At 36.0% G+C, this 12,339-nt stretch overlaps 1 protein-coding gene across 3 annotated transcripts in view; it reads left to right on the top strand.

Annotated features, from left to right (window-relative positions):
• Window positions 1-12,339, top strand: part of LOC118749018 (zinc finger protein 829-like) — a 71,499-nt gene that overhangs the window by 6,561 nt on the left and 52,599 nt on the right. For all 3 annotated transcript variants that reach the window (XM_036483814.1, XM_036483815.1, XM_036483813.1), the window contains exons 2-4: window positions 4,829-4,972; window positions 5,035-5,124; window positions 5,201-5,518. In XM_036483814.1, coding sequence (XP_036339707.1) covers window positions 4,829-4,972; window positions 5,035-5,124; window positions 5,201-5,518 — 552 coding nt within the window. The remainder of the gene's footprint in view (window positions 1-4,828; window positions 4,973-5,034; window positions 5,125-5,200; window positions 5,519-12,339) is intronic.

The following is a 12,339-nucleotide window of genomic DNA, read 5'->3' as shown; positions in this document are numbered from 1 at the left end:
TAAAGCAGCTGTTCTAGCAACACCACCTTATATAAATTCGCCTTGATAAAAATCTTGATAAATTTCTTTAAAAAAAATGTATCAAGAAAACACAGAATTGGGCGGTTAGTTTCAACGTAACAAAGAATCTTGAAAAAAATAATTGAGCGTAGAGTGTCATTGTTATATGGGGACAGGGGACCTGTTAAGGTCTTCTAATCTCTCTAAAGTGTTGTGTTAGGTTTATGTTTTCTTCAGTAAATGCCTCAGTTTATAAGCTTTGTTTTTCTTTTATTATTTGTTGGTTGAAAGATTGATCTGAACCACGTAAGCTCCAAACTCTGGCAAATTCGTCGGCTATACATTTGTTGTTCGTGAATATCGGTAGGAAATTACTGTTCTGTTTGGACTTGATATTTCTTATTTTTCTCCATAAAGTTCGTGGGTCCATTGACGGGTTGAGCGAATTTACGAACTTTTCCCAAGTATTTTTCTTTGCTTCAGATTTCGCGAAATCTTTTGAAATCCAGGTGGATTTCCCATATATTTTCATGATTTCGATTTCTTGGATTTCAATCAGATTTCAATGAAATCCTATCGAAATCCTCACTTTTTTCACTTGAAATCTCAAAATTCTTTACATAAACAAAAGTACACAAGCGCGGTGGAAAGAATTGAAACAGGTTTTTAAGATTTCGAGATCGAAATATCAGATTTCAGTGCAGTGGGAATATAATATTCGGGCATGAGCTACAAATTGTACGATTTGAAATCGGTGTCATTTGCAAACTATTTTTGAATACTGGTAAGGAGGGACGTAAAGAATACTTCAATTGTAAACTGCGATTCAGTGCCAAATTTTGCATGGCGGAATGTTGCCAGATGAAATTAACTGAATATGAAGTAAACTGCATCAAAAAATCGCTACTACATTTTTTTTCTCCGTACCAATTTGATCTTATCTAACTGGGCTAAAAGCTTAGTATATAATTGAATAGTATTTAATAGAGTTTTTGTTCTTTTTACGCACAAATAAACACCATACATGGCAAATATTTTCTTACCGCGTTCTATGTTTAAGTACTCGACGGCTAACATCGTGAAATTAAAATTGTCAACAAATCGAGACGTGAGTCGCGAAAAGAGTTTCAACTGATCGTTTCCATTTGTTGTTCGTTTGAGGCCTGCTTTAGTGCGTTTGTGTGTCACCCGTATATTGGGCCTCCACACACTGGACGCTCAGTCCGCATAAAACCGGTTTTGTGTGGATAAGAGGAGGAAGAGAGTTCGAATTTACCTCGTTAAGTTCAGTCCGCGAAAATCGCGGATTAACGGTGGACTGACACGCACACATAGACAACGTGTTTTTACCCTGCAAAAAATGGGACTAATCCGGGATGACTCCGGGAGCAATCGCAACCCTGCAAAAAATTGTGCGACTAATCTCTAAAGAGAGTATTCCGAGATTTCTCTCCATCGGGTACAATTGGGCATTAATTAGTCCCAACTAGTTTCATACGGGTACTAATGAAGGTCAATTAGTCTCGACTCATCCCTTATGGGTATAATTGGAGATCAATTAGTCCCCAACTCATCTTTAACGGGTACTATTAACGATTTAATGATATGTACCGCACTTAGTCAACGAAATTTCATGTGCGGCGTTAGCACACAGAGCACCCCGGTTCGGATCTCAGGTGGCGCTAATTTTTATTTTTATTTTTTAAAAGTGACTAGTCGCTTTTTATACCCGTTCCAGTATAAAGGTGAACAATTAGTCTCTTCATAGGACATGCTCGAACAAAAGCGAACAGTTCATTCCATATAAAGAGATCAAAAGTGGTATTAGTCGCATGCTCTTTTCCCTGCAAAAAATGGGACTAATCCGGGATGACTCCGGGAGCAATCGCAAATATGCCCCGTAACTGCGTAAACCTCGTAAATAAACCGATTCTCCATACAAAATGAAGCAAGTTTACGAGGTTTACATGAGTACGAGGCATTTACGCGTTTAGATGAATTGCCCTATTATTATTTTTTATTACTCCTTTTGTAATATGTAGCTAATTAATATCGTATTACGACAATTCACTTTACAGTATACAGTCCGACAGTAATTCTGCCGCTTGATTCACTTCGGTTTTATTTTCTTTGAAGACTATTTGAAGATTACTTGAATATACTTTGAAGATTATTTACTCTTTGTTGGTAATTTTCCTCTTTATGTATATAGCTTTATGGTGCATTTACATGGTATGAATCTGTTCATAAGCCGTATGAATTTTCCTATAAAAGAAGCACCAACTCTATGAAGAAATGAATGAAAGCGATATATATTTAACAATTTTGACTTGTATACCAGACAATATTTTTTTTGTAAACAGCAAATAAAACAATTTTATTTTGTGCTAGCTTCGAAGCTAGAAGCTTATTTTTTTGTTAAATGTGCTTTAAAAAGGACCTACTGCTAATAAAGCCTTGTGGATTGCTATTTTTCCATATTTGTAATGTTTCCATTTAAACATCTTTGTGGAAAAACAGTTTTTTGTTCAGAATTGCTTGTTTACGAAACGTTTGGCATAAGTTGAAATCATAGGGATGCCGTTTTCTTCCGTTTCTCAGTGGATTTTATACTTGAAAAGGCACCAAAATATGTATGCAATACTTCTACATATCTTCGTTTAAAGCACAAAACCGCGCATCAAGGAAATGCAAAACCTCGTATGGGAGGTTGCCTAAATTTTATAGGAGAGAGTGAAACTGGTCCCAATTAAAAACGGTTCTCTCTTTTAAACTTAACAATCTTCTCTCCTTATGTCTAAGTCGATATTTTATTATATCGATATTTTATTATAAATGGCTAAGGGCTTGATGTCAGGAGCTTCCGATGACCAAATATCTTTTTTGGCACAAATTTCAGTTCCGAGGTTTTGCAGAACCACGATACGCGCTTTTGTACTTTAAACGACGAATATGTATATCGCTTGAACAATATGTTAGTGTTTGGCCTAGCTTCTCCTCCGATATGCGGCGTGCGTGATTTTGTCACACAAAGTAAAGGACAGTTTTACGCCGACTCCGAACGGCAATTGTATTTTAATGAGAAGTTGTTTCCATGACAGAATACACTCGGAGGTTTACTATTACCAACAGAGGGGCAATCACTATTAGAAAAACTGGGCTTGAACTCAGGCTCTGCGTAATGCTCTACAGCAGCCGCCACTACTTTTACATATATTGCTGGTATATTCAAAATACTATCCCGAACTTCGGAGTGTATATATGTAATATAAAAAAGAATGAGAGGTACTATATGAAAATGTACCCAAAATTCTGGAGCAAATGAAAAAATGCTCATTGAAAATAGTTCACATATATAAATTGAAAGATATAACTTAATAGGTTACAGCGCTAAACAAAAGGAAAAGTTCGAAAAAATAGCAATGCGGTTTGAAGGAAACATGAAGCCATAAAATGCTTGTTTGTTTCGTTAATACTCTGAACTTTGTAAGATATGGCACTCTATTATTTGCAGTAGTTTGCAAATATTCACTAATGGTTCTAAAATCGCAAACATTTTCGTGGGATGTTTTTGTTTGATTTCGAATTGAAAATACATTACGATCATATTGTACCGAAATAAGTGCGGTATCCCTGCATTTTTGTAAAAGCCAGAAAGAAGCATAAACTGTATGAAAAAATGAAAGGGAGAAGTATACATGCCTTCTATAATTTTGACTTATATGTATATTTGGCAAGGCTTTGTGTAAACAACAAAAAATACAAATTTTCATTTCTTTGCCAGCTTTGAAAATATAGGCTTATTGTTACTTAAACGTGATATAAAGCTCATTAAAATGTTCTGTAATGTCTTGTTGTAAGTTTGTTATCATAGTTCTTCGTATTTTTATTGTCCACTAAACGTGAGTGGCTTCAATTTAAAAGGTTCTAGGACAAAGAATTTCTTTGTTTTGAATTTGTTTGTTTATTGTTTTTAATTTTTAAATTCATACTTTTGACATGTATGTGAATGGCGGAGTTGCCGCTTTCCTCCTTTTCGGTGGGTTTTTATATTAAAAAGGCATCAAAATGGGAAAAACCCCCCTTGGTATCTCTGCATCTGTTAAACTTTTTATGGGAAGATGTATGAAAATTCAACTTGCTATAATTTCATATGCTTAACAGTATCACAACAGTATGTTTACAGTATCTCCCCATAACTTTTCATATGAAAAAATTTATTATATGCATCCCACTCGATATCATTGAATTCCTCATTAGAACATGTAGTCCCTCTATTTTAGCGTATCAACAGTTCATATGGCTTCATACCATGTAAATGCGCCATTAGTTTTTCCCTTGATAATTAAAAATTCGTTTCACTTTTTACGTATCTGCGCGTCGGTTAGAGGTGAGTTGGAGAATGATGTTGGATATGCAACTTCAGAACTATGAATTTCTTCAAGGTTGGAGAAATGTGTTTTTTGGTGTTTGTTGGGTACTTTCAGCAGAAGTCAAAATTGCTTGTACAACACGAGCAAGTTGAAATTTTTTCTCGAAAGCGATTTTCGTTCTTTTAGTTGCAGTTACACCTTGCACTCTTTGTTTCTTTCTGCGAATCAGCAAAAAGGACCTTTTTGGGTGTTTACACACGGAAAAATGAACTTTCCTTTTCGCATTTTGACAGCAAAAGCGTTTACATTTCCACGTCTAACCGCACTTTTAAGCATTGCACTTAATAACCTAATGTATGCAAGGAATTTTATCGAATAACTGAAATATTTATAAGCGAATCACCAAAACCCAGAATTTCAACTCAATTATTTCTGTAAATTTATCTGTTGTACAGGAAATCGATGATAGTGCTTCTAATTTACGAGACTTCGAGAGAGTTGAAATAGAGTTGGATGACACCAAAATGAGTGACTCGATGGATGTAAAGGATTTATTTGGGGATAGATTTATGAGCGAAGAGAGTGAAGAAAGCTCAGATGTAAGCTGATAATTATGATATTTGAAATATAACTTCAGTTTGAATGCATTTTCTTTGAATAGGATGATGACTTGGAAAACTCCGATGATGCTGAAATGCCCGAGAAAGTTCTCAACCCCAACGATGACGCGGAAATCGCTGATAGCTTAAAGGTATGGCAGTTAATATATGTGCATATGTGTTTGCCTCCCTTATTTAGTATTTAATTTCAATCCCTTCCATTCACAGGCATTAGATGTTGAGAACAAGTTTGATAAAAAGATGGTACTTCGAATATTTAAAAGTTTTGAAAAACGACCAGCACTTTGGGATGTAGATGTTACATTAACTAAACATTCTAGAGAAAAAGAAATAAAGAGTATTGCTATGGAAGTAGGCACTCCAGCTGAATGGGATAGCGTTCGTAAATTACTTGGAAAATTAAGTTCCAGGCTTCGAACAGAAATGGTACGAAAAAAGATTTACGAGTCAAAAGGCAAAGCATACACCCCTATTTGGTATTCAGACCTAAATACGTTTCTAAAACCGAGGAGACCAAGCGGCCGGGTAAGTGCGAGCTTTGCTAAATTATATTTTATATGGCTATGTTATGCCAATAATAAATATGGGGTTAAAAAATCTAACAAATCAAAGAAATTAAAGGTTGTTGTTGTAGCAGTGAAAAAATAAGCAAAAACCAAAGATTAAAGCGTATTTTTATAACCAGATACTCATGCGATTTTGATGCAGCGATTTATTCCAACATTCACAAGCATTCGTCGTGGCGAAATGGCAATCTGCCGCGTTTCGAAAAGGAAAATGTCGATAGATGGTTTTTGTGAAATTAAAACAAAATTGAAAATAAGAATAGCAAACACGATTCAATTTTAATATTTGAAGAGAAATATATTTTTTGCTCATGAAATGTAAATTTTTGATGTAATAGATAGAATAGATGTGTGCGCACTTGCGTTTTAGAAGTATTAAACTTTGTGTAAAAAGAAAGATAAAAGCGTCTCCTGGGCCTTCAATTAAGAGATTGTAGAATCATTACAGGCTTTTTGACGGGCGTTTGTGGACCAAGAGGCAACTTGTATAATCTAAGAATTTTGTAAAGCGACCTGTGTCGCTGTGACTCTGCCAATGAGACACCATTATATCTCCTTCCGGAGTGTGAGGCCGTTTCACGAAAAAGGGAGAGGAATATTGGCATCTAGCGCCAAGAGAGCATCTATGGCCACGACAATATATACTCCCTATTTCCGCGATCTAGTCTGAAATTTATAGGGTCTCTAGTGCTACCTGGGGTGTTGTGATGACCTGAGGGCACAATAGACCTACTGGTCGTATGTGGACTCTTTAAATCCGTACCTTTCCGGAAGCGTTGATCGTCCTTCCTGTGCGGTGCGCTGATGCTCTTAGGGAGGCTCCGAAAAGAGTCCCAAATTAGCATATACGCCAGAGAAAAGTGCCGTCTCAATATATACTAAAAAAAGTGTGCATTTAATTTTTTAATTAATTAATCCCAACGGATTTTTACCCTCCATTCCCGCCCAACCGACACGAGGGGCGCAGTCCGCATGACGTACGGAGCCTTTTTTTTATTTTTTTGGTGCCGAGTAGTGGAAACAGGAGTTTGTTAAGTGTCGAGATCTAAAACTATTCAGCTACAGAATCAAATTCATCAGCTGATTGGATATGCTAAAGATAGTATTTCAATTATTGAGAGCGGAAATGATAGTTTTCATTATAGTAAAAATCGAGTCCGATATATCAAACGTGCTGGAATGAGAGTTAAAATCTTGACATAAACAACGGAATGATTCGTTTAGTTCAAAATTAGTTTTGCATGGCTCCAAAAGCAGAGGGCGAAAGTGTCTTGACACTCGAGAGGGCACATTAAAATTAACCTCAGCCAGAAGGGCCGGGCTATTAATCAAGCCTGTCATTAATTTTACAATAAATATTATACCTAGCATTTCTCTACGACTTGCGAGTGTAGGCAAATTTAAGAGCTTTAGGCGACTTGTGTAAGGGGGGAGATTGTAATCTGATTCCCAGTTAAAGTCACGCAACGCAAAAAGCAAGAATTGTTTTTGAATTGATTCAGTCCTCTCTGAATGAACTTGGTAGCGGGGATTCCAAACAATAGATCCGTATTCTAGTATAGGCCAAACTAAAATGGTAAAAAGAGCTTTCGTAACATAAGGATCTTTGAACTCTTTTGACCATCGCTTTACAAATGCAAAAACGCCTTTGGATTTATTGACTGTAACATTAATATGATGGTTGAAATTGAGTTTGGAATCCATTGTGATACCAAGATCGACAAAATTGGATACCTGCTTCAGATTATAATTTGAAATTGAATAAACAGCTGGTTGAACAGCCCTCCGAGAGAAACACATAACTTTCCATTTTTGAAGGTATAGTGGCATATAGTTTGCATTACACCAACTAACCACGTTGCTCAGATCCGCTTGTGTCAAAGACCTTTCTTCGATATAGGACAATGTTTTAAAAAGTTTCACATCATCAGCATACATTAAAATTTTTGAATGTTTTTTTATAGAAAAAATATCATTAATGAATATCAGGAACAGAATCGAACCAAGGTGGCTTCCCTGAAGAACTCCTGACGAAACTTTAATGATGTTGGAAGAACAATTATTAACAATAACTCTTTGTGTTCTATCAGAGAGGTAAGATGAGATCCATTGAAGAAGACTGGGCTGAAAGCCGAATAGGTCGAGTTTACGGATGAGTAACGAGTGACATACTTTGTCAAAAGCTTTACTGAAATCGGTGTATATTACGTCGGTATGAGCATTTTCTCTAAAACCGTTTGAGACATGAGTTGTAAACTCCAATAAATTAGTGATAGTAGATTTTCCTTTAGAAAACCCGTGTTGTGATTGTGAAATTGAAGAAGATATGGAATATGTCAGCTGATTAACAATAATTGCTTCGAATAATTTGGGGATAGCGGAGAGCTTCGCTATGCCTCGATAGTTTTCTATAGAGGACCTGCTGCCGTTTTTGTGAAGTGGTAATATGAAAGACTCCTTCCAGGCTGACGGAAAAACGCCATGTTTAAGTGACAAATTGAATAGAGTTGTTAAAGGCTCGCAGAGGTTCTCAGCGCAGTTTTTATGAAAACAGGTCGGAATATGATCAAGTCCAGGCCTAAATGACGCTTTTAAGGTTTTTAAATAGTGTAATACGATGTTTCCACGATTCGTAATTCCCTCTCTAAGTAATTCGCTAAGTAATTCGTGAATTACCCTGTTTCCATGACACACATTAGTAATTCGTTTGGCAGCTCTAGTTCTTGTTCTTGTTCTGCGCTATTTATTATTGGCTCTGTTTCTTTTCTCTTCTAGCAGATAATTATCAGGAAGAAGAAGAATGCGTAAATTGAAAGAATTGCGCTCACAGGGAGCGAAATTACGAAAAAGTAAAGAAACGCAAAACTAGCAGAAACTAGCAAGTAATCAGCTGATCGGTTTATTTGACTATTGAAAATATTTGGCGCGAATTTTTGTTTATCCATTTTGACAGCTGCTAGTTTCTGCTAGTAGAAATTTTACTAGCAGAAATTAGTAGGAGAGCCAAAAAGAGAAGAGCGTAAGATCGAGAGAGAGCTGCTAGTTTCTGCTAGTTTTTTGGGTTAAGAAACGCTTTCCAGCAGAAATTAGTGATAATTTGTGATAATTATCTGTTAAGAAGCAAAGCTATTATTTTTGTGTACTGCAAATATCGAAGACGGAGCTAAAATTTAAGTTATCATCAACAATTCTAATTTGTATAGAGAATATTTTATTAATATTATTCTATAACTAGAAAAAGTGCCAGCAATTGGGACCAGGCCGGTGAAAACTTCGATATATTTCCGATAAATATTAGAGAAGGCACCGATTCGCTCGTCATTCGCATGGTAATTCGATCTGAATTACCTACAAATGAGATAATTCGCTCTCAAAATTTTGTATGGCGAATTACGTAATTCGGAAGGTAATTGGCAAGGCGTATGACGAATGGGAGAGCGAATCACGAATAAGAGAGCGAATTACGAATCGTGGAAATGCCGTATAAAACTTCATCGGAAGATATTACTGGAATATAAGCAGAGTTGATTGGACAAAGCTCGTACGGCATGTACTTTACGCTTTGAATTTACGAAACCATAAAATGATTTAGGATTGTTAATTAAATTCTTCTTAATTTTACATAAATATGAATTATAACATTTCTTATTTAATGAAAAGTAGTTATGCCGCAAAACTGAGTACTTTACGTAATCACTGTGTAAGCCCGTTCTTTTATACAGTATAAAGAATGTGACTTTTTATTTTTAAATTTTTTAAGCTCTTTAGTGAACCATAATTGTATTGGTTCTTCATGAACAATATTACGTTTTGGCTCATACTTTCGAAACAAATTGAAAACAGTATCATTAAAGTGCTCAACGCTACGTTCCAGGTCATCTCTATATATTAGCCAAGATAACTTTGAAAATTCTTTGTTAATTTTCCAGAAATTTGCTTTCGCAAAAACATATCTAGTACTTGAACTATACGACTTATTATTATGTATTTCATTTATGATTTCGTAGCTTAAACTCAAGAGCGAGATGGTACGCATCCTCTGGCAAAACTAGGGGATCACACCGGTTAATAGAGGCCTTCGGAACATCATCAACGTAAACAAGATCCAAGACCTTTCCAATCTTATTTTGACATATATTTATTTGTTTAAGGCAAAGTTCAGCCATTTCCTCCAGAAATACATTGTAACTATCTCTAGATGAAACTGGTACAACATCGGTGTCAATGATATTCCATGAAATGTGTGGCAGATTTAAATCGCCCAAAACAATCATAGAATCGGATGCCGTAAGCATTGCATTTACGGTCTCAAGTAAAGAAACTAGCTGCATATATACTGATACGGCAGAATTAGAGGGATGTAGCAAAGAGCTAAATAAATATAAATCTTTCCAGCCTGTACACGTATACATTTAAATTCGGTATATTCAATGACAGGAATACTAACTTCCTCGGATGGTATCGATTAGAGGTATACGCCGCCGAGCCACGGCGCCGCCGCCGCCTTTTTTTGTCACTCCTCACGCGCCGCCGCCGAGTTACGAAAATATCGGCGCGGCGGCGGCGGCGGCGGCGGCGTTCGGCGCCTAAGGAATTTTGTACAAAATTTTCATGATGTATGTACATTGAATACATCGTTTGAAGAAACTAAATACTACTTGTATAAAACACAATTTTACGAAATGAAAATTACATTTTTAAATAAATTTTTTTTTTTGCATAATTTGGGCCACTGGTCAAGAATATGATCTCCTTTATTTTTCCAAAAGTAGCGTAACTCAGAAAAAAAATAGGTAACATATTTTTCGACGAAAGCGTTTATTCCAGTTAAATTACTAAATAATAACGATTTCTCCGCAGTAGACAATTCTTTTCAATACTACAACACTACTACTTCTTTTTTATACACCTACTACAACAACAAGAAAGTTATAACACATCAAAAACTTTAACGCCAATATCTCAGAAAGCAGTTATAATGGAAGCCGCCTCTTTGCATCTAACTCAATTATTGGAGATAAAACAAAGTCAAGTTGTTTAGACCATCAGTCTAAATATTTACACAAAGTAATGACCAGCCCCAATATTCTGACAAATTAGGGATCCGCCCTAATGTGAGCATATGTAGACACACATACATATACGCGCTAACACTACTATTCCGACCGTTAACTATTATATCCCGCCGGACAGTGAACTTTCGTTAAGTTTCCCCTTGAAGTGGTAGCTAACTGTCCGGCGGTATAAAGTAAAATTCGGTAAATCCTTTACTTCACTTCTTTTTGGAAGATCAAAGCGGAAGCATCGCAGCTACCAGGCCTCTTCACTACAGGTAATCTGATTGTCACGAGAAGCAAATATTCTTAGTTGTTTTAAATAATTGGACGCCAATAAACATTACAAAATATTAATCCAATTGCGTTTTTATATACTTTCTATTCTCTTTAATAAAACCACTGGTGCGCTCAATCGGAATCCCTGCGGCGCAACTGGGTTTCTTCACAAGCTGATTTTTCTATGTATTTTTTTAATATTTTAAACAAACACATTTTTTGCTAATATTTACATTCGAAAGTTATTTTATTCTGGGGTCCCACATGCGTATACAAGTACTAGGTGGCTGTGTGAAAATTACGTTAGCATTCCTTAGTGGTGGTTTTGCTCCCTCGCATCGCAATGTTTTCTACACAGGGTTACAGTTCCCTCTTTATGGTAAACATTTGTATTATTTTTCACTACATTCGGTTCTCCTTAGAAAAATTTGGCGCTTCATATTTTAGTAGAAATTTTAACCAACTATAAGCCATTTTTTTCAACAGTGGGTCAAAAAGGCCCGTTCTGGTTCGAGTTGATGGGTTAAAAAAGTAGACCAACCTTGTTTTCAATATGTAATCCGCCAAAAATCGTAAGAACTCCGTAATTTAACATAACGGTTGATAAGATTATTGCAAAAATTTATTGAGAGCAACATAAATTACCCCAATAACTAAACTTTTAAAGTTTTTTTATTTCTTTAAATTTAAATATGTTTTCTACAGATCCGTGTGTGTATGTATGTATATACCTCAGACCTTCTTCTGTTCGCCCATCAATCAGCGCCAGACACTCGAAATTTTAATTCAAGTAGGAAGTAGCAATATTTAAATTTAAAACTAATTCAATCACGAAATAAATAGAATAATTGGCATGGCAAATGCCTAACGCTGACGAGTTGAAATGATAAGATTAGTAGCCTCATGGCTCTTTGAAATTTACCTTATGAGCAGTTGCGTCGGCGTTTCCAGACGCGCCGGCATCGTCGCCGCCGCCAGATATTTTTGAAGTTGACCACGCCGCCGCCGCAAAGCCTGTCGGCGTAAACCTCTAGTATCGATGAATGCACCGCAAAAAGAACACCACCGCCGATTCTGCCCTCGCGGTCACTCCTGTATATTTGATATTCAATTGGAAGAATTTCGGAATTAAAAATATGAGGTTTGAGCCATGTTTCGGTCAAGGAAATAATATTATAATTGCAGTCAAAACCTTTTAAATATAAGTCAGTTAATTTGGTATTCAAACCTCTAACGTTTTGATAGTAAATACTTAAATTAGACTTGCGAGTTAGTTTTTTGAATACGAATTAAGATTAGGAATTTTAGCTACGTTATTATTACTTTTATTAAGTTTATACTCAAACTCGCGAACAAACGCCCCGGTCGGCCAAAATGAGCTATTTAGTAGTGAATCAAAATCTTCGGAAGCTACATCAATTTTAAAAGATGAAATATCGCGATCGTA

Source organism: Rhagoletis pomonella, unplaced genomic scaffold (assembly GCF_013731165.1).
Source record: "Rhagoletis pomonella isolate Grant_MI unplaced genomic scaffold, Rhpom_1.0 Rhpom_scaffold_00013, whole genome shotgun sequence".
Classification (NCBI taxonomy): domain Eukaryota; kingdom Metazoa; phylum Arthropoda; class Insecta; order Diptera; family Tephritidae; genus Rhagoletis; species Rhagoletis pomonella.
This window is presented reverse-complemented; position numbering and strand designations above follow the sequence as displayed.